Here is a 27,084-nt window from a genome sequence, read left to right as displayed (position 1 = left end):
TTACAATTTGTGAGAAGTTTGAATGTTTGAGAATCAAACAGAAGAGGAGGAAGAGAATTTATCTTTGCAAGAGATAACAAAGAGTATTGATGTGCACTAAGTAAACAAAAGCCTTAGAGATTGATCAATTTCAGTTTGCAAGAGCTTCAAACAAAATCAATTTGTTTTCTTGTATGCTTTGCAATGGTGCAAGTAATGTTGAGCCTTTGATCTCTATTTATAGAGTTTTTGGGCTCATATAGCCGTTGTAAGGTGACCAATGGTGTTATGCCACGTGTCCTGAGCCCCACAAGCTTTTACTTGAAAATCTGGGTGAACATTCTGACCATCAGAATGTTGTTGTGTTCACAGGATAAACATCAGAATGTTGCTGTGTTCTTCATCAGAATGTTTGATATTCATGATGTTCTTCATCTGGGTTCATCAATGATGAATGTTTGATGAGTTTCTGGGTTGGTCCCATGCGTGACATAAGATTTGTTTAGGTTTTATCCTTAAAAAGTTACTTCTCTATATGCATCAAAAGTTGCTGAATGAAGTGGGATAAAGTTACCAAATCTGTCTTGGACTTTGTGCAGGAGAGAGGGGATAGTGGATCTGCATCTTCATGCCCACGCTTCTAGGAGATTTGCTGGATTCAGTTAAGAGGACAGGTTATCTCTGATGCAAGATCTCCTTTTGCTTTGCTTGCTAACTTTTCAACAACTACACTGTTCATAGCTGGAAGCATGCGCATAGATGAACATTCTGACCATCAGAATGTTCTATTTGTTCTTACTTTAGGATGATTTGTAAGACTTACTTTTAATGTAATCAATCCTAATAGTAAAGACATAACTGAAGTGCAGTGAATGCAACATCTACGATAATATTCTCATTGGAATATTCCTAGTTACTTTAATGTTCATAGTCTTGAATGAACATTAAAGATCCTTTTGACATAGTTTCTTGTTTATGCCATTATTGTTGATAGATCCATGCAGATGTACTTTTCTGGACCTTTTATTCATGTCAAGTGTACTTGCATGTTCTTCACGTTCTTGATGAATCTGGGTTTACTTATGAACACCCTTCTGGACTTTAATCAGAACGTTCTGATCAACTCACTGATCAACATTCTAAACTAACTTTCTGATCTTCAGAGTTAGTTCATGAATTCAATGTCCTTTGATTTTTTGTATCTTGGTATGATATAAATCTTGTTCCTGTCTTAATAAAACACTCAAGAGCACAAGTTAAATACCAAGGAATTAATCAAAGTCCATTTAATCCTTAATCATTAAAGTTTATTATATTTAAAATTAATTAGGGATTTTGCCTCAACAATTAGTATATGTTAAAGCAGCAAACCATCAATGATCTTAGGTTTCTTCAAAGTGTCTTATGTGTCAAGTTTTTCCCAAAACTCCTTGTCATGGCCTTTGAATCGATTCAAGATTCGGATCATTGATATCATTTGTTCTTCTCCCTTTGTGTTCATGAAAATATGATATGTATCATGTATACTATGATTCGTTTCATCCTGATTTGATTCACGATATTTTCAAAAACTCTGAATCAATTCATTTGTGTTCTCTGGTCTTGTGATTTGCCTGGTGAATCGTATCACTTTTCTTTGATTTGTATCAATCTTCATCCGGGAATCATTGATTCGATTCACACCCTTGCCTGGACTATCCTGATTCGTATCAATATTCATCTGGAAACCCCTTGATTTGATTCATATGTTCTTTGAATCGTGTCAATCTTCATAACTTCAGATTTTCCTATTTTCACGTATCTGAATCGATTCACACATACTATGATTCGAATCATGTTGTTAGTGTTGCCACAAAAATTGCACTTATCACTCGTGTCTATATATAGCTATAGACACACACACACACACACACACACACACACACACCTTCCAACTCATTGAATCAATTTGAAAATATCACTCTTGAGTCTCCAACCCTCTCTCTACTTGTTCTTGAGATTAAACATTTTTTCTAAGATCTTTGTAGAAATTGAGGCATATATTGCTAGGGTGTTATATGAGTTGTATATTGGTTTCTTTCAAGGAACTTGATTGAGGATCAATGGTCTAAAGGAAAAGAATGATCTCTTTTCACATCCAAGGGGAATTGTGGGGGCTGTTTCTAATCTTCTCAAAGATTTAAGGAGATCAAAGCTTCAGACATAACAAAGACAAATTCACAGGAAGAAATTCAAGGGATTGCATGGAAGCTTGAGTTTCGAAGACCTAGAGGCTCTCCAATTTCAATAGGACTTGAAGATTGGTCATAACGCGGTTTCTTAGGATTGAAGATTAGGGAATTGATGAAATCTTTTGTAATCACAACAATTTCTAAACATTTTTCATCATAGTGGAAGACCGTGATAAAGACTTTTCTATCAAGAAGAGAAGACGTACCCCGAAGCGAGGACGAAATGGGGGAACCTCTATAAATCATGGTGTTCTTCTCTTCCTTATCTTTTTAGATTTCTGCTTTATTTTTATATATGTTTTCATTTATTGAAGTTATCTTGAATTGATTGTTAATTCTTTTGTTTACTTAACGTCTCAATTACTTCAATTGAGATTCTTTTAAATTCAATTTCATCACAATCAAGTTGAAAGTAAGCTTTAAGGAATTGATTCATATACATTGTGTTCATTAGTTGTTAGTGTGATTTGTTATTAATACGTTTGGTTTAAGATTGTTTAGTTTTGCAATTTGAATGTATGTACATTGATTATCAATTTGACCCATGAGATTCATTATTTGAACTTCTTAGTTTAGATTTGAATCTTATTAGTAATACACTGTCTTAATTTTTTTTATCATCATCATGCACAAATTCAACAGTGATACTTTTGGTAATCCACGCTTTTGTAAAAGCTTTTGAAAAACAAAAAACGTCATCCCCCCTCCTCCCATCCCTTTAGCACACTTCCTAAGGATGAAAGAGAAATAGTTCAGAGATGCCATAAAATCTAGTGGTCTTTACTGCTAAAAGATGTCACCTATAAACATTATTGATCTTGGCACGATGTCTGCATTTGTTAAGAGATGGCACGAGGAGACGCCTAGCTTCGATCTTCCGATTAAGAAAATGACATTACGTTGGATGACGTGTCATGTGGATGTATGGGAATGGTTTAGACATAACCAAATTGGTGCAACATCCACTCCAATAGATATCGAACCCTACGAGGTCCGTATATGAGCCATCCAGAGTAAAGACTGATCGGGTCGAATAGACATATTTGGCGATGATGACAGTACGGATTCAAGTTAACACCCATAAGATCTAGTTGATCTAGAGGCGCTCTTATAGGATTTGGGGTAGAATGAACCTTTAGTGCTACACAAATCATGACACGTTGATGTAGATCGTCCCGGTATCCATCCCAATAATCCCTAGCCCATATTTTCTAAAAGTGACGAAATATCCAAGCCTGCAAATTTAACAACATGTAAGTACGAGTATAAAAAACATGAACATACAAGTGCATAAACAAGAAATCGATTATTATTTGTACCAGTAACAAAGTTAAGTATCATGTTAGATGTCACTTCTTATAATGGGAGCCATTGTTAAGCTCCATGTATAAGTGAGCTAGGGAAGCCGCTCCCCATGCATAATTTGAAACCAATTCCAAGTCTCTTAAGTCTATTAGATATGCCACATCAATACATGTCGCGCTCTTGTCAATGAAGAGCGTGATACCCACCAAGTAGAGCATATTGATGCATACAGCCTGATCCCGCTTCTGCTGCATATTTGCACCACCACCAGCCTCCTCAGCATCAGGTGCCTCTTATCCCTTAACCAACCAAAACATGCATGAACACCACTTGTGTTTCGCACTAGCTCTTAAGCCCCAATCACGTCAGCCCCTAACAGGTCCACCATCAAATCTACTGCATCAGACTTGGGAAATGAACCATTGCGGTCTAGGAGCGTTCCTTGGTTGGGGAGATACAACAAACATGATACATCATCAAGTGTCACTCTCATCTCCCTCATTGGAATATGGAAGCTAGAGGTCTCGTCGTGTCATCTCTCAACAAAAGTGGAAAGCAAGTCATGGTTAAGAATGCCATAACTGACATCCTATAGCCATTAAAGACCAGTGTCTCTTAAGGAATCTTTGAACCATTGCTTTTGCATATGAGCCTTATTTTGATTATCATGTATAACCACTAGCTTTTTCCCGTTGTTTATGCACTTTAAATTGCCACATCACTGCAAAAATTAAAAGCAATAAAATTAACATCAATTAACATAAATTAAACAAAAACAAAGCATTCAGTTTACATTGTAATCATAACACAAAAAATTAAAGATGTAGAATCTTACTACTTCATCAAACATTCTCCTAGCCACATGAACATGGTACATGGCTAACACAAACAAACTATGTAGGCCATCATGATAGTTATCTAGTTGCTCTGATTCCACCTCCACCTCCTCCTATTGATGCTCATTATTACCCTCCACCTGCTCCTCCTCCTACATCTGGTGTTGCTCGTGTTGGGGGTTCATGATCGTTCACCTGAGATATTTCAGAGTAATTAGCAAGGCGGCCCCTGCGCTTACCCACTCTCCCCTCCGCTTCATTCATCATCATCTGCTCTCGCCTAACAGAAGCATGCATGACTTGTTTTTTATTTCTAATACGATCCATATATGAAACATGCAAAATCACATATACATACAATTATAAAAAAAAATCCACAAAACTGCCAAAAACAGAAACTGGCATTGATAAACTTCGACTTGTAAAATTCGAACAAACAACAACCTTGTTCGGATTTTATAAGCCGAACCAGTTTAGCGGCTTAGAAAAAACATATGAACCCAACAATGACAAACCGAGGGATTGAGACCTTACCTTGAGTTTAATGTTAGATGAAGCTTGCAATGTGATGATTTTGAGAAGAAAAAAAACCTTTAAGATTGACCCAACGAGTGGTTTTCAGATTTTGGGGTGGGAGAGAGGAAAGAGAAGTTTTAGGGCAACTGTAAAAACTGTAGAAATGAGGAAGTTTTCTGATTTCGAGTTCTATATAGGTCGAGTTTGGATTTCATAATCCGAAATCCTAACAAATGATAGTTTAAAGAAGAAAAAAAGGGCGCGCGAGAACCTCAGATGGTAGAAAAAGTAATAGTCTTAAAAAATGGACTCTTAATAAAGTGGGCTTCAAAGGCCCAAAACTACAATTAGCATCACTTTTAAGAACATGAAATAATTTGAAAGAAGATTTATGCTCTTCCCCCTGCACTTTTTGCTCACGCCCAACATGATTTCCTATTATACCTCTGCGTGAGTTAAGTCACGCACCACTGGCATGTGCGCGAGTTAACTCACGCACGTTGGCCGGTGGTCAGAGCTGAAGAACAAACATTTTTTGGTCTTTGGTCAGTTTTTCAACATTCAATCTACAAGTTTTTTACCCATTATACACGTTTTTTTACCACATTAATGGTATTTGCAACCTATACTACCATACCCACTTATAAATACCCCTCCATACTTCCCTATTTCCTCACACCATATCACTCCCCCCCCACTCTCTCACTCTATTTCTCTCTCTCTCTCTCTCTCTCTCTCTCTCCCTCCCTCCCTCTCCTCTCTCTCTCTCTCTCTCTCTCTCTCTCTCTCTCTCTCTCTCTCTCTCTTTCTTTTTCAATATTCTCTTAGTCTCTTTAGGCAAAAGTGATCAGACTTCTTCGGGGTAAAATAGTGAGTAGCCGACTTGGGGAAGCGATCAACCCTTGGGATAAGTTTAAATCTGCTTTTTATTTTTACCCCATAAACTTTTTATCGTGGGTAAAAAGAATCTTCTTGGGGTATAAAAAAAACCAGATTTAAATTTATCCCAAGAGTTGATGACGTATTTTCCCCAAGAAGGCTGCTCACTATTTTACCCCAAGAGGGTAAAAAGAAAATAAGTAGATTTAGTGAATTCAAATCAATTATTGTATCAATTATTGTATTGTATGAATTCTATTAATAAAATGAGATATTGTTATATGCCTCAATTTTGTTCATTCCTTTTTATTTATTTTTGCTTTTATTTTCTAATTTTGTATTTAATGAATAAAATCGAATCAATATTTATTGTAAGTTCTTAAATAAAGTAGAATAAAGTAAATATGTAAATAATTAATTTTAATAAATGAATTTGAATAAAGTAAATACGTAAATAAATTAATTTTAATAAAGTAAATAAATTAGAGTAAAGTGAACAAATAATTTAGCAAAATAAATAAATTAGAATAAAGTGAACAAATAAATTAGAAAATAAAAATATTAGAATAAAGTGAAAAAAAATTAGAATAAAGTAAATAAAATAATTTGAATATAGTAAATAAATTTTTTTTAAAAAAAATGAGTTAAGTCACTATGCGTGACTTAAGTCACGCAACGTAACTTAACTGGCGCAATTTTTTACACTTGCGTTAGTTGAGTAACGCAGGGGTATTTTTGGAATTTCAGCTGGATGCGAGCGAAAAACGCAGGGGGAAGAGTAGAAATCTTGAAAGAATGGGGTATAAAAGACAAAATAAAAACAACTCCAAATTGATTCGTTGATGAAGTTAAATAAAGCACACTAAAATCATACAAGAGCGGGGGGGGGGGGGGGGGGGGGGCTAGTCGCTAACCAAGAATTGTGGTATATTAGTGATGAAAATAATGGTTTTGGCAAGATAGGTAACTTGCAAATTCATACAACGAGTGTTGGAGTCAACTTAATGAAGGTTGGATTAATGTCAACTGTGATGGTACCTATTCTATTATTGGCCCAACAGTTTCCTTGTGAAAGGGTAATTAGAGAGATCATTTGGGTGCTTTCTCAATTAGCAAGATCTACTTAGGAGCTCTAGCCTCGATCGACTCTTAAAGCTAAATCATGGGGTATTAAGAAGGGTGAAAGCAGCTCTCTTAGTGGTAATTTAATTTATTTCTGTAGGGTTTGGCCCATTTTCTTCATAAAAAAGTGTGGGAATGAGTCACTTTGTCATTTTTTTTAGAGGTCCCTTATTTTTTTCATTGTCCCTTGTTTGGAGAAGTGTGGTATGATGTCTTATTTTGCTTGGGGATTTCTTGTGCCTTATCTAATGACGTTGGTTTGAATCTCACATGAAAGGATCCAATTTTGATTTTCATCAATGACACTCATCCTAAAGGTGCTTGAAAATTTTGGTTTCTTCATTGTGGTCATCTTATTTGGGTGTTGGGTTGTATTTTTATTGGCTTTTATGTAGTCTGAGTTTGACTTTGTAACTTCTTATCTACTGCACATCTTGTGCGGTAAATAGTTTTTTAGTGATTGCATTGATCTCAGGGGCGGGGACCGACCATAAGGCATGGTGTGGATGTTGCCACACCATTGCAGCCTAATTTTTTTTTTTTGTATACTAGACTTAAATAATCCATTATATATAATATATGTTGTATGTTTTGCATGTGCTTTCACTCGGCCTAGCGGTTGATAATGCATTAACAATCAGCGTGTCACATTGGTAAAAGTGTGAAGCCTTAGCCATTTTTGTTGATGTGCTTAATGTGTCATAAGTACGTTTGGTTAATATATATAGTTTCTTTGATATTTTAACCACACTAATATCGAAAGTCTAGGTCCGCCCCTGGTTGATCCCACCTCTCAAATTAATAATACGCTTTTCTACCAAAAACTATTAAGTTAACCAAAACGAAAAAAAAAACAAATAGCTGTAACTCGGATTGATGGAAATGCTTAAATCGTGATGATTTGTTAAACTCCTTGATTATAAAAGACTTAACTTATAAGTATTTCCCTTGAACATTTCTTGTCAAAAAAAAAAGTATTTCCCTTGAATAAAAATAAAAACTTACATTTCCCTTTTAATTTGATGCTGGCATTATCATTAAATAGAGTTTTTTTTTTTCGAGAGAATCATTAAATAGAGTTATATTACAATTTTCAGACGTACATCTCACTTATTTTATGAATTTTAGACGTTTATCTTACCTTGCAATTTGCAATGGAGACAAAAAAAACAAAACCTAGTTGAAATTTTAAACACTTGGATATTTTTAATTATAGAACATAGTCGTATTTAAAACATGACAGCATTAACGGAAAAATTAAAATTTAATAAAAGTTGCGTGACGCAATTGGAGAAACAACTCAATATTGCTTATTCATTCAAAAGTGGTAACATATAATGTACAGCTAGATAGCAATGCAATGCAATGCAATACCATACATTAATTGACAATGAAGCTTAAATAGCTGGAATGGCATGTGAATACTATGAAGAATGCTCGACCAACGCCTTAGAATATGCTGTTTACGGTAATTGAATATTTAGCATGTATATTCACTATATTAATTATATATAATATTGACCAAAAAATATATAAGTTATCAACATCATGTATGTACTACATCTATTAAAAAAGCATAATGTACTACAAGTGGTTATTGATACTTGAGTCACTTAATCATTTAATTGAAGGTTCGATCTTTTTCTCTTATAAAATCGAAGGTTCGATCTTTAGCCGCCATGCATATATAAAAATATTTACTTGGAGAGGTCAACCTTATTATGAGAGGAATATCTTTCTTTGTTATAATTTATTGCAAAATATGTGTTGACTATATAAAATTATGACCTTAACACGATTTTATAAGTGGAACCATTATTCACATTATAATCCGATTTTATAATAATTTAAGGGTTAAATATGTTTTTGGTCCCTATAAATATGTCAACTTTTTGTTTTAGTCACTCTAAAATTTTCCGTCAACATTTAGTCCCTATAAAATTTTTAATCACTACTTTTGGTCCCATTTTTAATTTAATTTTTGTATTTTTTAATGAAATTGTGCATAAATGTGTAAAAACATATTTAACCCATAATTTAATTAGTCACAGCTCAAATTATAAGTGATTTGCATGGATCAAACACAAATACAAATATTATTCTTTTCAAATTTAAAGAAATAATATTGGTCACTCTAATCTATCAACATCAACTTTTCAAACAAAATACATTTGTTTACTTAGAGTCTAATGGTAAAATTCACTAAGTGTGGAAAAAAAAAGTTGTATTGCAAAGTCGAACCTACTCTCCAACATATTAAATGTTTTTGCAACCTTTTACTATTTGTGCCCACTTACAAGACATTTTTAAACAAAACATGACAATCAATCAATAAACAAAACAAATGAATATTGCAATATAAAAGAAAAAAAACAAAAGCATATTTTAATTAATTAATTAATTAATTAGTAAGTACATCAACAATTTAATTATATTAAGTTGGCTAATAATTAACATCATTGAATTGAACTTGTGTATAAATATTACCACTTACACAAGAATACATTGAGAGAAGGTAGAGATTGAAATAGCAAGAGAGAAATGGAAAACGATAAAGGTGCAATTTGTGTGACAGGAGCAACGGGGTATGTGGCATCATGGCTGATTATGAGGCTTCTTCAACATGGTTACGCAGTTCATGCCACCGTTAGATCACACCATGTTAAAGGTATATATAACGTTCATTTTCTTGGAAATTAAGCAATAATATTTTCTTCTATATTTGCTATTCTTTTGTTTAATTGGTGATGATATAACTAAAGCTAAGAGAGACTTTAGGAGATAATCTTTGTTAGTTATCAAAATTGAGGTGAATTCATAAATTAGTGAATTATGTAAGGAGTTGATGTTTTGTTTGGGATCTTTATAATTGTTGAGGGAGGAAAGGGCTTGATGAGAAAAAGAAATGGAAGGGTTGACCACCACCTTGTATGAGAATTTATTTTTATTCGAAAAATGAATTGAGATTTTGAATGATTTAAGAGTGCTTTGAAAGATTGATTATAAGTACTTTCTCTCAAAAATACTCTTTCAGAGAGATGAAAGATTCTCGTTTCTCTTTCTTCTTCTTCGCACTTTTTCTTATCTCAAACTCACAATTCGAAAAACTCAAAATATGAATTGAGAGTTTGGATTGTTTTAGAAGATTTTGAATTATTCTTCAATTTTTTTCATCTTACAAATATTGGTCTTAAGTTTTCTCTCAAAAATCATCGTCCTTTTTCCTTCTTCCTGCTTAAAATTGCCCTTTTCCTCAAACTCAAACAAAAAGTTTAAGTGTGAGTTGGACCATATCCTTGAAAAGGGTTTGTCTAACTTTATGGTTGGGCGGCCCTACAACAAATTAAAGATACTACCTTCTTTTTATTCTTACTTTAATTTGTATATTTGTACATAGAGAATCTAAATTGTTCTTGTTTTATTTTCATCATCATCTTTGTGTATTTCCAGGAAGAATGACGAAATTGTGTAAAACTTACAAGTGTGACATTAGATAGCAGTTTCAAATTAGCCTTCATCTTTACTTAGACTAATATTTGACCATTTTGGTAATGTCTTAGATATTGAAACCATATATGCAATGCTACTCAACCAGTAAAAAATTGGATAATTTAAAGTGTGGTCACATACTTGCAAATTATTTCACGATCTTTTGATATTACGAAAAATTATAATCAAGTTTGAATATGATGTTCAAGTTTGAATAACTCTTTAAAAAATAGTTGCGACCCATTGATTATTATGACATAAAAATATGATGTTCAAGTTTGAATAACTCTTTAAAAAATTTGATTTTACGAATTTATGTAGAGTACGAAGAAAAAAAGAAACCAATAGAGAGAATAAGAATACAAGAGAGTGAAAACTCACTTGGGTTGTCCTGGTGATATTGGCTTGTGATCTGGGAGTGTGCGGCGGCTCAAAGTTACTAGCCCATTACAGGCCACCTCATAAGAAACATGTCATCTTATGTGGTTTAGGGTCCAACACTTTGTTTTCATATATGTGTTTCATTGCTACTATAATTTTTTTTCTTTCTGTAATGTCCCAATTTCATCGGATGTCCCTGAAGGAATTGCTACTATAATTTTTTTCTTCGAAAATTGAAAAATTCTATCAATATCTAGCTCAATACTATAGTAGTAAAAATTGTAATACACACTCACTGTGTAGAAAAATAATTTAACACTGATTTTTTTTTTTTTTTTTACTTTTAATAGAAAAGAAAGACTTGAGCTATCTTACAAACTTACCAGAAGCATCAAAGAAGCTAACGATCTTCCATGCTGACCTTGATGATTCAAGTAGTTTTGAAAAAGCAATACAAGGTTGCATTGGAGTTTTCCATCTAGCACACCCAATGGATGTGCAAAACCAAGAGCCAGAAGAAAAGGTGACAAAAAGAGCAGTGGAAGGAACCCTAGGAATTTTGAAAGCATGTTTAGAATCAAAGACAGTGAAAAAAGTGGTTTACACTTCTAGTGCAGCAACGGTTTTGTTCAATGATAAGAATCTTGATGTGGTGGATGAAGATGTTTGGAGTGATATTGATATTTGTAAAAGTAGTAACCTTGTTGGATCTTCTTATTTGGTGTCTAAAATTATGACTGAAAAGAGTGTTTTGGAGTTTGGAAAAGTGAATGAATTGAAGGTTGTTAGTTTGGTTCTTCCTTTGGTTGTTGGTCCCTTTATTTGCCCTAATATACCTTCATCTGTTTATATAGCACTCGCCATGATCTTTGGTATGTATTTCATTTTCTCTCTCTTCATATTATATACATTTTTTTTACCTAAGGTCCTAGGTTCGAACCTAGTCTTGAGCATACAAGAGCGTTAAAACTCTTCGGAAGAGTTTGTCATCCATTTGGGTTGCGCGTGCGGAAAATACCCGATTTACACAAAAAAAATATTATATACATTTTTTTTTATTTGCAAGCTATTTATTTCTTTATTTATTATAGGCAAAATATTATTAAATAGGGGTAAAAGAGTTCCTAAAACTTATAGCAAAGGATAATATATTAACTCTCCAATTCTAATATTTGAGATATATATGTGTAATACAAAGTAATTTCTGATGTATATTTCATATGTGCTATGTTTATTACAGGAGACCAAGATAGATACAAGTATCTCACCAACTCATACATGGTGCACACAGATGATGCCACTCGTGCACTTATATTTCTGTTTGAGTGTGAAAATGTTAATGGAAGGTTTATTTGTTCCTCAGACAGAATATCATTTCATCAATTGTATGAATTGCTTTGTCAAAGATATCCAGGGTATACCATAACAATACCAAAGTAAGTTTCATATTTTTTTTTTTTTACTAATTTAGACCATGGAATTGTAAACTCCGTCAAATTAGTCTACACAATGTATTTTTTGGCAATGACTTAATTAATATATAGGCTAAAATATGGTATTGGTCCCTGCAAAATAGGCCAGTTTTGGTTTTAGTCCCTGCAATTTTTTTTATAGTTTTTGGTCCCTGCAAATACAGGCCAGTTTTGGTTTTAGTCCCTGCAATTTTTTTTTATAGTTTTTGGTCCCTGCAAAAATAGGTCAGTTTTGGTTTTAGTCCCTGCAAATTTTTTTTTATAGTTTTTGGTCCCTGCAAAAATTTTTGTTTTTGGAAATAGTCCATGACCCCAATTATGTGATGATTTGTCACTTTTGTGCATATGTGGCATATGTGCTTACTTAATAAAAAGAATATAATTTTTTTATAATTTATATAACAATAATTATTTTTTAATTAAAAAATAATAATAAAACAGATACAATAATAATTTTTTAATTTATAAAAGTGACAAATCATCACATAACTGGGGTTAGGGACTATTTCCAAAAACACAAATTTTTGCAGGGACCAAAAACTATAAAAAAAAATTGCAGGGACTAAAACCAAAACTGACCTATTTTTGCAGGGACCAAAAACTATAAAAAAAATTGCAGGGACTAAAACCAAAACTGGCCTATTTTGCAGGGACCAATACCATATTTTAGCCTAATATATATGATATGACTAAGAAATTTTCAATTTATGAATTATTTAAAATCTCATTTAGTTTTATAGACCAAGTTGAAAACGTTCTATGATTTTAAGAACAAAGTTTATGTTTGAATTGACAATGACTTCGACAAAATCATAGTGGACATCATGAATTTTCAAAGCTTTGAAGCGTAGTTTTTAACAAAATTATGGTGGTTTATCATAATTTACCAATCTAACCAAAGATACATTATTTAGATTTGTTCTAATTCACTTATTTTCTACATATATGATTGTTTTTATATATACTGAAAAAAAAGCCTAGCCTAATTTTTGGGTGATTATTTTGCAGTTCAATGAAGACAAAAAATGGTGATAAAAAGTTTAGTGATCTATCATCAAAAAAGCTCCTGGATGCTGGGTTCAAATTTAAGTACAGCGTCAAAGATATGTATGATGGAGCCATACAATGCTGTGAAGAGAAGGGCATTCTTTAGTTCATCTATGGGATCATGAGATTTATCATGATAATTTTTTTAGTGGAAATTTATTATGATAATTGAAGAACAAGAAAATACGCATAATATTTCCGACTTATATAGAATAGGATATTCAATTTGTTTGATATTTAATATTTTGCTTTGGTATTTTGGGTTTTCAATTTGAGCTTGTTTTATTTGAGCTTGTTTTATTGTTAGTTTATAATTTCATTTTTTTTTGTAATGATCTAATTCTGTCAGCAAAAAAACTTAATGATCTAATTTAATTTAATGATTTTATTCTAATTTGCATTCTAATTTTAGATTACTAGTATGGATCCCTTAAAAGTCACAACATTAAGATGAACTTTTGTTCATATAATTTTTTTATTCATCCTCTATTATTTTAAATTCATTCACTTTTGTTCTTTGGTGGCAAGTAACAGTAGAAATTGTCTGCGTGCTTGAGCAATAGAAGTCTCTTGGGGTTGTCCTTGAGTAAGGGAAGTCTCTCGGTAGTGACCCTGAGCATTGGAAGTCTCTTGGAAGAGTCTTTGAGCATTAGAAGTCTCTTGCAAGTGTACTTTAGCAAGTGGAAGTCTCTTTGAAGAGTCCTTGAGCAAGGGAAGTCTCTTGGTAGTGACCTTAAGCATTGGAAGTCTCTTGGAAGAGTCCTTGAGCAATTGTAATAGTGAGATTAATATAGTGAAATCCCTTGGAAGCGCAAGGGGGCTGTACTACTCATGTGTTGTTAGAGGAACCAGTCTAAATTGCTCGTGTCTGCTCTTTCTCTAGCTGTGTCTCTTTTATCTTTGTGTCTGTTATATTCTGCTGTACTCAGACTATGAGTCAGTCTCTGAACCATTAGATTCTAACCAGTACCAAACACTTAGAAAAAGAAACCAAAGAAAGCCGACACAATTCAACATCTTTCTTGTGTTTTTCTCACCTTCATGTTGAGAATTTGGAGATTTTGGTTTTTGAGTTTTGAAGAATAGGTGAATATATAGCACTAAGATGTATACTATTTCGAGGTGTATTTGAATAGACATATATGTTTTTAATTTTTTTAAGGAAGATGTTCAAAAAAAATTATGAGTTTCTTTATTTATAATAGAAAATATTTTTTAGAAAATATAATTATCATATATGGCTTGCCAACTCGGTATTTTAAAATTAATAAAATATGTCTACACATTTTAAAAGATAAAGGACTTGGACAAATAAAAAAAGTACATAACTTTTTTTTTTACAGAAAAATAAAGTATTTAGAATGTTACAAATAAATAAAACAAAAATTCATTAAAAAATAAAATAAAATAAAATAACAAACTTTTGCCCTTTGATTAACCCTATTTTCATTTTTTGCATCAAAATTTGCAAAATATCACCTTTGGCCCCAAGTTTAGCTCATTTTGCTCAAGTGACGTCCCCCTTGATTTTAACGAGGTTAACGTCGGTGTTAAGGATAAAAATTGTTGGTTTGTGTAAGTATAGAGGTTAAAAATGCAATTTAGCCAAGTAATAAAATACACATGTGTAGGGGTGTAACGGTTCGGTTTGGATAGATTTTCAGTCAAAAAAAAAGTCTGAACCGATGAAATCTTCATCGGTTTAGTTTGGTTTGATTTTCACTCTTTTCAAAAAAGGAACCGAACCAAACTAATCGGTTTTGTTCGGGTTGGATCGGTTCGGTTGACCAATTTATTTGGAAATACAATTAAAAAAAATCATATTCTCACAAATTTGTATTTCATGTATAAAGCATACGTCATACTAAAATATTTCATGGAACTTTGTATTTCATGTTATCTATTTTTTAAACAACTTTTTATAACTAACCTTACTCTATTTAATAAAATAATAATAACGATGATGGGAGAAAGTGAATGAATTAAGGGCCCGTTTGGATTGAGCTTATGTAAAACAACTAATGCAAAAAAAAAAAAAAAACTTTTATTTATTATTCATAAGCTTGTCAAGGTAGCTTATGAAAAAACGATTTATGAAGATACAATATTTGTTCGTGAGAATTTATGAATTAATATAAAAACTTATTTGTTTGCATAGACTAATTTTCATAAGCTCAGAATAAGCTCAATCCAAATGGGGCCTAAGTAGTATTTTATGTTGGACTTTAATTTTGGGTCTAATCATAAGTGTGTGTGTGGGGAAGGATAATATTAGTAAAATGGGGAGTGGGGTTAGCATCGGTTCGGTTCATCGGTTTCTTGGATCTCAAAATGAAAACCGAGAGCCGAACCAAACAAGTTCGGTTTAGATTGGTTTGTTTCAATTTTAAAGCGAACCAAAAAAGGTCGGATACATTCTCGGTTTGGTTCGGTTTATACTTTCGGTTTCATCGGTTTTGTCCGAACTGCTTACACCCTTACACATGTGACTTCTGCGTCATTATATTTGTTGTCCAATTATATGTTCCCTCAGTCAAAATCAAGGGGACATCAATTTTGCAAAAAAAGTTTAAAATTGAAGGCCAATAGTGTTATTTAGTTTGGAGCCAAAATAACTTCTTTGTAAAGTTTGGGAGTCAAAAAGCAATTTAGTTTTAAAAAATAAAACCTGACCAAACAAAGACCAGTGTTTGACATGTAGTTATGCCCTAACCCTATAAAGTAATATTAACAGCGTTGTTGTACGGAGTAGTGGAATACACAGCGTGAGAGTGATCATGGTTCGAAAATTCAAGTTCGATCCGGGCAACAAAGTGGAAGTGAGCATTGACCGCGGCGGCGGCATATACTGCTCATGGTTCACCGCCACCATTGTCAAGTGGGTCTCCTCAGACAAATTACTGGTCGAATACGATGACATGGATGCGAAGCCAACAGTTGTCAGTCTTCATCAGCTCCGACCAGTACCTATGCCAGAAAGCGATGATTGGGAAGTGAAGATCGGCGACAAGGTGGAGGCGTTCCGGAAACAGCGGTGGTGGGAAGGCTGCATTAGCGAAGATTTAGGGAATGGAAAGTTTCATGTGTGTTTCCCAGACTCCGAAGAGATTGTGTTTCCAAAAGACCTTCTTAGGGTTCATCGCCAGTGGATTAATCACAATTGGGTACCCCCATTCACACCCCAACAAATCAAAACCCATAAGGTAAGGTAGTTTATTTTTAAGATTATAATAACAGTAACAATAATTTATTGGAAAAAGTTATTAATTAATGGAATAAATATCATTCTCACTTAAATTTAGTCTCTAATTTTCGTACATAAATACTTATATTATCAGTGTTAATGCTATAAATATTTATACCAGTTGTTTATCCAACCAGAAACTTCGTAGGGAACTGAAGCGACAGCGGCAGGAAAATAGGATTAGTGAGTTGCCAGACTGCATATTGCTCCACATATTGAGTTTTCTTGAAGCACGAGATGCTGTTCGGACTTGTATCTTGTCTAAACGGTGGAAGGATCTTTGCAAACGCTTCACTACTCTCACTTATACTCCGTCTCCTCGATTTACACCTTCGTATGAAAGTTTTAAGAAATTTATGTCTTGGGTTCTGTCCAGTAGAGATCACTCATATTCCCTACTTAATCTTACTATTCATGCTTTCATTCAGGAAGGTGAAGAAGACCTATATAAACTCATTAATATAAATCCACTACTTTCTTTGAAAATTAATGGGTATGGGAAGTGTCCAGAATCTGAGTTACTCCCTTTAATCTTTGGCTCCCACTCTTTGACATTTCTTGATCTTTGTTATAGTAGGAATAACACGGATACAAAGTGTCCAAAATCTCTTCACTTGCCTGCATTAAGAACTTTGCATCTTAAATACTTCAACTTTGTTGCAACTCACAATCACTGTGCTGACCCCTTTCCAAACTGTCATGTGTTGGATACTTTGGTTCTCTTTGGTTGTTCTTTGATTGAGGATGCAAAAGTCCTCTGCATATCTAATCAAACACTATCCAATTTGACTATATCATCTGTACTAGCTGAACAATTTTCGCTTTCTACTCCAAGTCTTAGTTCTTTTACTATCTCGGAGATTCCTATTTTTCAGAAACTCTTATCCTCCACATGCAATCTTTCTTTCCTTCAAAAAGTAATTATGTATGGCTTTTCCAATAAAGGGAAAGCTTCAATCTTCTTAAGATGGCTGCAAGTGCTTGCCAATGTAAAGATTTTGAAAGTTGGCAATGCTGTTCTTAAAAGAATACACAATGTAAGTGACTTTAGTGTACTTTCACATATATATTTTGATTACATAATCATCTGAATTGAGCCTCTAATATGTATTTCATTTGTTAGTTTGATCTATGAAATTACGAACAGATTTACAGATGTTTCTGAAGTTCCATACATTCAAATACACGTAAAATATCCATTTAATAATGTCTGCTATTCATTCGAATTGTGCAGGAATTCCTCTTTAATCCAACTTTGAAGAATTTGCAACCTCCACGCTTTGTTAGATTGGAGTTGTTTATAGTGAGCAAGCCTTTATTTGCTTTTGAAGAACAACAAATAATGGAAGTAGTGGAACACTTGCTTCAAAACACTACTTCAATGCCCAGAGTTGATATCATATAAATTAGATGACCTCAATTTAGATGACCTCAATTTGTTTGAATAAATTATAGATCTTAAGATTATTTTCTCATAGTTCAAGTTGGACGTAGCTTTTGTTTTTCATTATTTTGAGGTTGATGCCTCAACCTTTTTTCTGCTGTTGGTGTTAACGGTTTTAACTCTATTTTATGAGTACAGATTGAGCAGTTTTTCAAAACAATTGTTCTATTTTTTCTATATTGTTTGCTAAAAAAAAAAAAAAATTAAGTGAAGAATTTTAAGCTGTCCCAATTAGTAGGCGCAAGTCCTGCAAATTTGGGAATTGTTTTGTAACTAATTTTGACTAATAGAAAAATTGTAACATATGTTTGTGAGAAAATTTACACCTACTTCTTTCTTTTAATTCTTTTCTTTTGTAAATCTATAATTTACAATCTCAATTTGCATTGTGAGTGCATGGCATCGTGATGAAATGTAGATTGTTTTGATTTTCACATTATGACAGTGCCTTTAATTAGTTTCTCTAGTTTGGTTTGTTAAAGAAGTTCCTCCTTGATTTTTTGTTTTTGTTTTGAAGAAGCTAAATAGCCCACTCAAATTGGCACCGGAAAGAATTGAACCTGAGACCTTGAGGTGGACCTTGATTTTTATTGCTTCGTTTTCCAATGAATCAAAATGATTCAAATTCATGAATCAATCACACAGTGTCTCGAACAAGTTAAGGATTTTAAACATACGCCAGGCTGAATGGCTTCAATTTGCAAACGAATCAGCAAAATTCAGCAGTTGAATTATTAATGCTCGGAAAACCTCTAAGATGCAAAGTCTAAGATAACCTGATCGTACAATTGACGCTCACTGGGAAATAGTATTCTAAGAGCGACCTTGGAAATTTCTATCCATCTTCCAATCACATAATCCTAATATCCCATCTTTCTCTATGCTATTAATTTATTTATTAAAAAGTCTTCCAACCATTCCTTACGGTAACTGTTAAATCTCATAGCACTCTTTCTCAAATCCAGAATCCACCATCAACTTCACCGTTTCATGAAAGTTATTTGTTTCAGGCAAAAGTGCATCATTTATAAGCTTGCGCTCCGTCACAGCCAATTTATAGTTACCTTTCACCATTTGCAAAAGCATGTTACCAATATTGGAATTGTTTTTCTTATTCTCATTCATATAAGTAATGAACTGTAATGTTGCTACCATTATTTTCTGGCTGAATTTCTTTTGTACCATTTGGGGAAGACAGAGAGGAACAAAGAATAATAAGACAGTAGCTATAACAAAATCCAACATGAGTTGTACAATTAAACATCAAGATAAGAGAGTACATGAGATTCACTTCGAATCCGCACTGAATTTGTCTCAACAAACTAAGTTAAATGATAGGAAAGGATGTACATGAAATTAGACTATATATGCATCAGAGAAAAAGGAATATACAGAAGTAATTGTCGATACCAAAAATGCCGAATGAGCTTTGAATCGATGACTTTTCGAGTGTTGCCATGTTGCTGCAATTTGCAAACAAAATCATTAGACAAATTATGAAACAGAAAACAGTATGCTGTTGAAGGAAGATCTGAAGCAAACTCAACAAATCTCCATTTCATGTTCTCTCAGACAGTATGCTGTGATTAAAAATTGCTTAAACAGACAGATGAACAAAATTTTGCTGAGAAAACCAATTTTAGCTTTGGATGAGAACCTATCTTCTTATTTCAGATGGAATTTCTTGCAAAGGACCAAAATGTCTTTAGGCTATTAATTGGATCAGCTTCTGCAATAATTTAGAGTACCTATTTCATGACATGGGTTTTGGATTGATAGGTCTCAAGGTCAACTGTCACAATCTAATTTACGATCGATAAAACACTCGCACAAACACGACACTGAATCTTCGACTTTGATATTAATTTTAGAAAATAATTCATTGAATTTAATCAAATGTGTGGCGTGTTGGTATTAGACATCGACACATGTTGGATACTAAACCCGGATTCAATCAATAATGTTAGTGCTAAAGAGTTTGCAATAGATGATACATATTTTTTTTCCGAAAGTCGACATATTTATAAGGAAAATGCTACTTCTCAAGAAAAATAGCTTCAAGAATTTTTCAAGAAATAGCTGGCAAATTTTAATTGGATGATTTATTTGTCCACTTCCTATTTTTCAGCCACACCTCCTTGAATTGTGGCAAATAGTGCATTGTGATTGGCTATTCTTTATTCTTGAAGAATTCTTGATGTTATTTTTCTAGAGATATAGCATTGCTCTAACAACTAGTCGTGACCACACATTAAATAGATTTTTCTTGTCGTAAAAATGTGACAATAATTTGCATTAGTTTACAAAGTTCCTTTCCATCTCAAACTCCTATATACTAAGAAGATATCAGTCTTATAACTCTTAAGCCAAATACAAATTAAAACGCTACACTACCCTTTGGAAATTAAGTTCTATGTCCAAAAGAATTTCAATAGACTAAATAAAGAAAAAGCTATGGAGAATTTTAGGAGTTTTTTTCAAGTATCATTTGGATTCATTTCTTATGCATTACGTGTTTTCTGTTTATTTTAAAGTATCATAGGAGTTTTTCAAATCATGAAAACTTCGATTCAAATTAATTACGTGTTTTCTGTTTATTTTTGGCTCAAACATGTTCCTCTCTTTCTCAAAATTGATTCAGTAGTGGAAAAATGAATGGAAGCAAGTAAGTTGATTCAAATTTGTTTATATTTACTTGCCTCCATTCATTTTTCCACTACTGAATCAATTTTTAAACACTCTCTCAAAGCTTTTACTCTCTCTCTCTCTCTCTCTCTCTCTCTCTCTCTCTCTCTATATATATATATATATATATATATATATATATATATATATATATATATATATATATATACACATCCTCTATATGGAGGATGTATACTATGAGAATGACTAACTTATATGAGAATGGTGAGAATGATCATCAACCATTAGATTAAAAATAGATGGTTGAGATTAAAAACACACATATGCACATCACCTTATTATATCATCAATTCTCATAAATTTATTTCCCTTTTCATTTTCTTCTCCTCACAATCAGTAATTTCTGTTTTCAGGCTTCTTCTTCATGAAACACGACTTCATTATACATCCATTTTTAAGGATCAGACTAACGACTTCTTTCTTTCTTCATGAAAACTAGTGCTCACGACTTCTTTCTTTCTTCATGAAAACTAGTGGAATTTCAGAATTGTTTGTATCATAAATCCAAATAAAAAGAGATAAATAAAAAGGTTTCTTCTTTCTAGAACAACATTGAAAGGCTTCTTCTTTCCATCTAATTTTTTTTTTTGGGACTTTCTTCTTCATCGATCTATACCCATCAGATTTAGGGATTTTATTTTTGAATTTTTTTTGATTTCAATCTAATTTTTTCTGGAAATTGGGATTTTGTGTTGAAATTTGTGCTTAAAATTGATATTAGAGAGGTGTAAAAAAAAGCATGTTGTTGTTAATGACCTTGTATCAAATGCAATTTATGTGTTGTTTTGATGATTTGTGCTTATAATAATATTAATGAAGCAATTGTTAATGATTTTTTAATCTCAAATTCTATAATAATGGTGGGAGTGAAAGAGCAGTGGAGAGGAACCAGAAGAAGAAGTCTGAAAACAGAAATTACTGATTGTTAGGAGAAGAAGATGAAAAGGGAAATAAATTATTTATGAGAATCGATGATATGATAAGGTGATGTGCATATGTGTGTTTTTAATCTCAACCATGTATTTTTAATCTAATAGTTGATGATCATTCTCACCATTCTCATATAAGTTAGTCATTCTCGTAGTATACATCCTCTAGAGATTAAAAATACTACGAGAATGATACTACGAGAATGACTAAATTATATGAGAATGGTGAGAATGATCATCAACTATTAGATTAAAAATACATGGTTGAGATTAAAAACACACATATGCACATCACCTTATCATATCATCGATTCTCATAAATAATTTATTTCCCTTTTCATCTTCTTCTCCTCACAATCAGTAATTTCTATTTTCAGACTTCTTCTTCTGGTTCCTCTCCACTGCTCTTTCACTCCCACCATTATTATAGAATTTGAGATTAAAAAATCATTAACAATTGCTTCATTAATATTATTATAAGCACAAATCATCAAAACAACACATAAATTGCATTTGATACAAGGTCATTAACAACAACATGCTTTTTTTTACACCTCTCTAATATCAATTTTAAGCACAAATTTCAACACAAAATCCCAATTTCCAGAAAAAATTAGATTGAAATTAGATTGAAATCAAAAAAAATTCAAAAATAAAATCCCTAAATCTGATGGGTATAGATCGATGAAGAAGAATGTCCCAAAAAAAAAAAAAATAAATGGAAAGAAGAAGCCTTTCAATGTTGTTCTAGAAAGAAGAAACCTTTTTATTTATCTCTTTTTATTTGGATTTATGATACAAACAATTCTGAAATTCCACTAGTTTTCATGAAGAAAGAAAGAAGTCGTGAGCACTAGTTTTCATGAAGAAAGAAAGAAGTCGTTAGTCTGATCCTTAAAAATGGATGTATAATGAAGTCGTGTTTCATGAAGAAGAAGCCTGAAAACAGAAATTACTGATTGTGAGGAGAAGAAAATGAAAAGGGAAATAAATTTATGAGAATTGATGATATAATAAGGTGATGTGCATATGTGTGTTTTTAATCTCAACCATCTATTTTTAATCTAATGGTTGATGATCATTCTCACCATTCTCATATAAGTTAGTCATTCTCATAGTATACATCCTCTATATGAGGATGTATATATATAGAGTCAGGATCCGTTGACACCAGGTGTAAGTCTTCTTTTGACTTACACCAAATCTCCATCGTTCAAACAAATTAATCTTACGGTTAATAGCAAACCTTGACATGTGACCTTTTCTCCTCTTTGTAGACAAGCATCATCTATATCTTTTAATCCTTCAATCGGCAGAATCACTATTCGAAATCACAACAGTTCGCTGGGATGGTTAGCTTTTCAAAAGAATTCATCGACTGTGAGCCTTATTTTTTTTTCCAATGTAAGCAATGGATTTGCAATTGAAATTATTAATAAAATCAAATAAGTGTGAACTGGAATATATAATCGATGGTTTAGATTAAGAACTATGCAGTAATAATCACAATTCACAAATAACAAATACTCATACATGCCTTTCCATTAAAAAATGCAAAAATTACTTTTAATTCATAAAACTGGAATCGATACATGGTTTCTCATCAATATATAAACAAAATTTTATCAAAAACTTAGATCAAGTGCTATGAATTGAACGAGAGCAGAAAGAGATTTGTGCAGCCATGCGTTTGATCTCCGGTAACAATATTCAGCTACAATACAGTGTATGGAAAGGGAACTATTTTTTAATTCATTTAATATGAACCATATGATTTATTAATTTTAATGCTTGAGATTTGGTGTAAGTCAAAAGACTTACATCTGGTGTCAACGGATCCTGACTCATATATATATATATATTCAAGGATTTTGGTAGGGATTAGACCTCGTTTTATAGGGTGTTATATGAATTTGTAACAATTGATTTCTCTCAAGGATCGTGATTAAGGGATCAAGGATCCAACGCAAAAGTAGTGCATCTTTTTTCCTCCAAAGGTAATTGTGGGGGTTTTTCTCAAGGCATTAAAGTTGAAGGAAATTCATGCAAGTTTCATAGCATTGAAGATTTCTTGGTGAAGAACATTCAAGGAGTGCTTGAAGGCTTGTTCATTTGAACACTTTGGAGATCCAATTTCAAGAAGGGTTGGAGATTGGATAGTTTAGAGTTGTTATCTTCCATACAAGTCTTTGGATGAGAACCTATCTTCTTATTCCAGATGGAATTTCTTGCAAAGGACCAAAAATTCTTTAGGCTGTTTTACGATCGATAAAACACTCACACTGACACAACACTGAATCTTCGACTTTTTTATATTAATTTTAGAAAATAATTCATTGAATTTAATCAAATGTGTCAGTGGTCTGTTAGTATTAGACATCGACACATGTTGCATACTAAACCCGCATTCAATCAAAAATATCAGTACTAAAGAGTTTGCAATAGATGATACATATTTTTTTTTTCCGAAAGTCGACATATTTATAAACAACTGGTCGTGACCACACATTAGTTTACGAAGTTCCTTTCCATCTCAAACTCCCATCAGTCTTCTAACTCTTGAGCCAAATACAAATTAATACGCTACACTACCCTTTGGAAATTAAGTACGATGTCCAAAAGAATTTCCAATAGACTATTTTTAATGTCATTCGCTTTGATACTAATTTTTTATTTAACTTCTATTATTTAAAATTACTTTACTTTTAGTCTTTGGTATAATTTAAAAATGAAAAATTGTTTTTTTTTTGTTGGTATAAACCGGGTAACCTCCGCGCGCAACTACGGAAACTAATCCTTCAAGTATTGTGGGATCTAAATGGGCGGCAAGCTCTACGTAAGAGTTTTAATGTTGCTGCATGCCCAAGGCCGGATTCAAAAATGAAAAATTGTTGATATGTAATATTTAGTTTATAAAATATATGTTTATTTCTCCTTCAAAAAAAAATATATGTTTATTTCTTAAAAAAAAAATTATGTTTATTAGACATTTTAAAGCAAGACGTAGGTTCCCTTAACATGATTTCTCTTAACATGATTCAACCCAACGTAGGTTCCCTTTGTAATCCCAACACTATGATGAACTATTTTGTTAGTGTCTGGTGTCGTTTGTTTAATTTTTGTTTACATTTAGTTTTTTGATGTCATTTATTTTCACGCTACATTTTAATTAATTGAATCTCTATTATTTCAAATTCATTTACTAGGTCTTTGTTGAGATGTGATAATAAAAAAAATGCAAGTATGTTATGCTGAGCCTGAGTTGACAAAATACATATTTATTAGACATTTTAAAATGATGTGATGATTTTTTTATTAAGTCTAATTTTTTGGTAAAATTAATTATTCAAAAATCTTCAACTTCTAAAATAAACTCATATAAATATAATTACCGATAACTCGCTCTATTTCATGTACTCTAATAGAACAAACACACACTACATGTTTTGTTTCCCTTATCTTTTCTCTCATGTTCAAATTCTGTTTTGAAATTAGTTTTTGTCTTGACCGGAAAGTAATAACAATGTAGCCATGAAAATGCCACCATCAGCCCAACAATCAAACTCTGCATCTGGTGTACGAAAGACACAAATTCCATGAAATGTCTCTACTTATTTCACCGAAGCTATTCTTGATTTTTATTTGCTTTACGTTCACAAAGGAATCAACAAACACCAAAATTCAGCAGGTGAATTATCGCTCCACGAAAAACCTTTGAGAAAGAGAGATCATAAGATACAGAGGTGGATTCTACGAAGACACCATCACATAGTTGACGCTCACCGGGAAATAGTATTCTAATAGCAACCTTGGAAGTTTTTATCCAACTTTTAATCACAACATCCTGTAATCTCATCTTTCTCAAAGCTAATATTTTTCTCTTGCAAGAATTTGATCTCTGAAACTTTAACTCCTCGACCTTTTTAATCTCTAATCTCAAACCAGTTGAGCCCCCCATCCACCCCCCACCCCACACACATATGCATTTACCTTACGAAGTTCCTTTCCATCTCAAACTCCTCTAAGGGTATGTTTGGTTCAACGGAAGGGAGGGGTTTTAATGAAGAGGAGGAAAAGAGAGATTTGTTAATCAAAAGTATATTTGATATTCACAAAGGAAGGTGAGTGATTTTGAAATTAATTTACATTTACACCCTTAAAAATCTTAGAACAATGTTCATTTCTTCTTCAACTCATGGCTGATCACAACTCCAACGACATTGTTGGTTCTCCTCATTCTTGTTCTTCTTGTACCACAACAACCACTGATGATCAATGAGACAAAAGTAAAGCAACATCAAACAAGAAATGTAATCATGCTATTGGAAGAAGAAACAACTAGGAAGAATTCATATTCACGCGTTTTGTTGGGACAATTTGAGGTTTTTCTGAAATGGTGAAAAGAAAAAGTATATATCAGAGAAATGAAGAGAAGAGAAATATGGAATAAACCTTTGTAAAACATGTTTTAAATTGAAGGGGATGAATATAAAATTGTGTTTATCATTTTTATAGACAAATACAATTCAATCAACTGACTAGACATATAAAATCGTAATAAAATTCTAACTGCCTTGACAAACAAGCAACTAACTAACTTGTCTTACATGCAATCAAACTAATTCATGTTTGCTAGTCTTGTCATTCCCATAAGCTCTTTCAAATCTTCAAACCTTGCTTTCTTCAAAGGTCTTGAGAGACTATCAGCAAGTTGCAAGTCATACTTGCAATATTCAAGTTCTAGCCTATCCTTGTTCGCTTGATATCTACGAAAGTGATACATTAAGGGTGTGTTGGGATGGAAAGTTTAGGCGGGGAAGGAAGGGGAGTGTTTACTTTTCATTTTTAAATTACGGACACTATAAATTGTTTTTTAAAAAGTTAACATATTAATATGATAAACGATCATATAATACTTTAATCACACTTAATTTATTTTTAAAAAACATGTTATATAATCCGCAATTTAAAAAAGAAATGTAAACCCTACCCTCCATTTCCTTCCTAAATCCTCAATCTAAACACACCCTAAATAAATGAAACATTCTAGTTTTCCTATCCTTGTAATATTTTACGGGTAGATGCTTCCTCTGTTAGTTTTCCAAGAGGCTTATAGTTTGTCTTTCGTTAGGGCATAGCCTTTTTTTTCATCAAAACAAAAATTAAATATTACAAAAATTAATGTGGATACTATTCTTAAATAAATGATAGATTTTAACACAAAATTAAATTAATGTAGCCTATATCCTTATTGCCATGTACCTCTTCCGTGGTCACTAACCCATCCCTAGTCAATTTTGAATTAGGAGACTTGAAGTTATATTTGAACGTACATATCTTGTCGATTGGACAATTAAATTTTTGTTGTGTGTTGAAATTCAAAACATTTCCTTTGGTATTCAGAGAGGCCAAACATAGAATTTGCAAGCAAACAAGAAACATTCAAGCACGAAGCACTTGATGAAGGATGCAAAGATGGAACCAAGCAATACCAATGGAGGACG

The 27,084-nt window shown here is 32.6% G+C and overlaps 2 protein-coding genes and 1 pseudogene across 2 annotated transcripts; 2 read left to right on the top strand and 1 right to left on the bottom strand.

The window, feature by feature from the left end:
• The first annotated feature begins 9,375 nt into the window (after window positions 1–9,375).
• BEN1 (NAD(P)-binding Rossmann-fold superfamily protein) lies at window positions 9,376–13,651 on the top strand. Its single transcript, XM_085700463.1, has 4 exons — window positions 9,376–9,536; window positions 11,089–11,610; window positions 11,979–12,174; window positions 13,219–13,651. Exons 1-4 carry the CDS (start codon window positions 9,410–9,412, stop codon window positions 13,361–13,363), a joined length of 990 nt encoding a protein of 329 aa, XP_085556589.1. The 5' UTR covers window positions 9,376–9,409; the 3' UTR covers window positions 13,364–13,651.
• A 2,383-nt stretch (window positions 13,652–16,034) lies between these two features.
• Window positions 16,035–17,906, top strand: LOC146927071 (F-box/LRR-repeat protein At1g52650-like). Its single transcript, XM_085707009.1, has 3 exons — window positions 16,035–16,460; window positions 16,639–17,538; window positions 17,736–17,906. Exons 1-3 carry the CDS (start codon window positions 16,035–16,037, stop codon window positions 17,904–17,906), a joined length of 1,497 nt encoding a protein of 498 aa, XP_085563135.1.
• Window positions 17,907–18,578: 672 nt separating this feature from the next.
• LOC146927070 (uncharacterized) lies at window positions 18,579–25,436 on the bottom strand (annotated as a pseudogene).
• Between the last annotated feature and the right edge of the window lie 1,648 nt (window positions 25,437–27,084).

The sequence above is a fragment of the Medicago sativa genome, chromosome 4, assembly GCF_051527215.1.
Source record: "Medicago sativa cultivar Bolivia chromosome 4, Bolivia_mono, whole genome shotgun sequence".
Taxonomy (NCBI): Eukaryota; Viridiplantae; Streptophyta; class Magnoliopsida; order Fabales; family Fabaceae; genus Medicago; species Medicago sativa.
The sequence above is the reverse complement of the archived record's forward strand: the minus strand, read 5'-3'. Positions and strand labels throughout refer to the sequence as shown.

Bases quoted from the DNA above. Each gene is read 5' to 3' on its own strand.
- BEN1 (XM_085700463.1), top strand. From the start codon at position 9,410: ATGGAAAACGATAAAGGTGCAATTTGTGTGACAGGAGCAACGGGGTAT. The intron at 11,611-11,978 runs GTATGTATTTCA...TGTTTATTACAG, and splicing joins AGCACTCGCCATGATCTTTG to GAGACCAAGATAGATACAAG. The intron at 12,175-13,218 runs GTAAGTTTCATA...ATTATTTTGCAG, and splicing joins TATACCATAACAATACCAAA to TTCAATGAAGACAAAAAATG.
- LOC146927071 (XM_085707009.1), top strand. From the start codon at position 16,035: ATGGTTCGAAAATTCAAGTTCGATCCGGGCAACAAAGTGGAAGTGAGC. The intron at 16,461-16,638 runs GTAAGGTAGTTT...TTATCCAACCAG, and splicing joins AACAAATCAAAACCCATAAG to AAACTTCGTAGGGAACTGAA. The intron at 17,539-17,735 runs GTAAGTGACTTT...CGAATTGTGCAG, and splicing joins TTCTTAAAAGAATACACAAT to GAATTCCTCTTTAATCCAAC.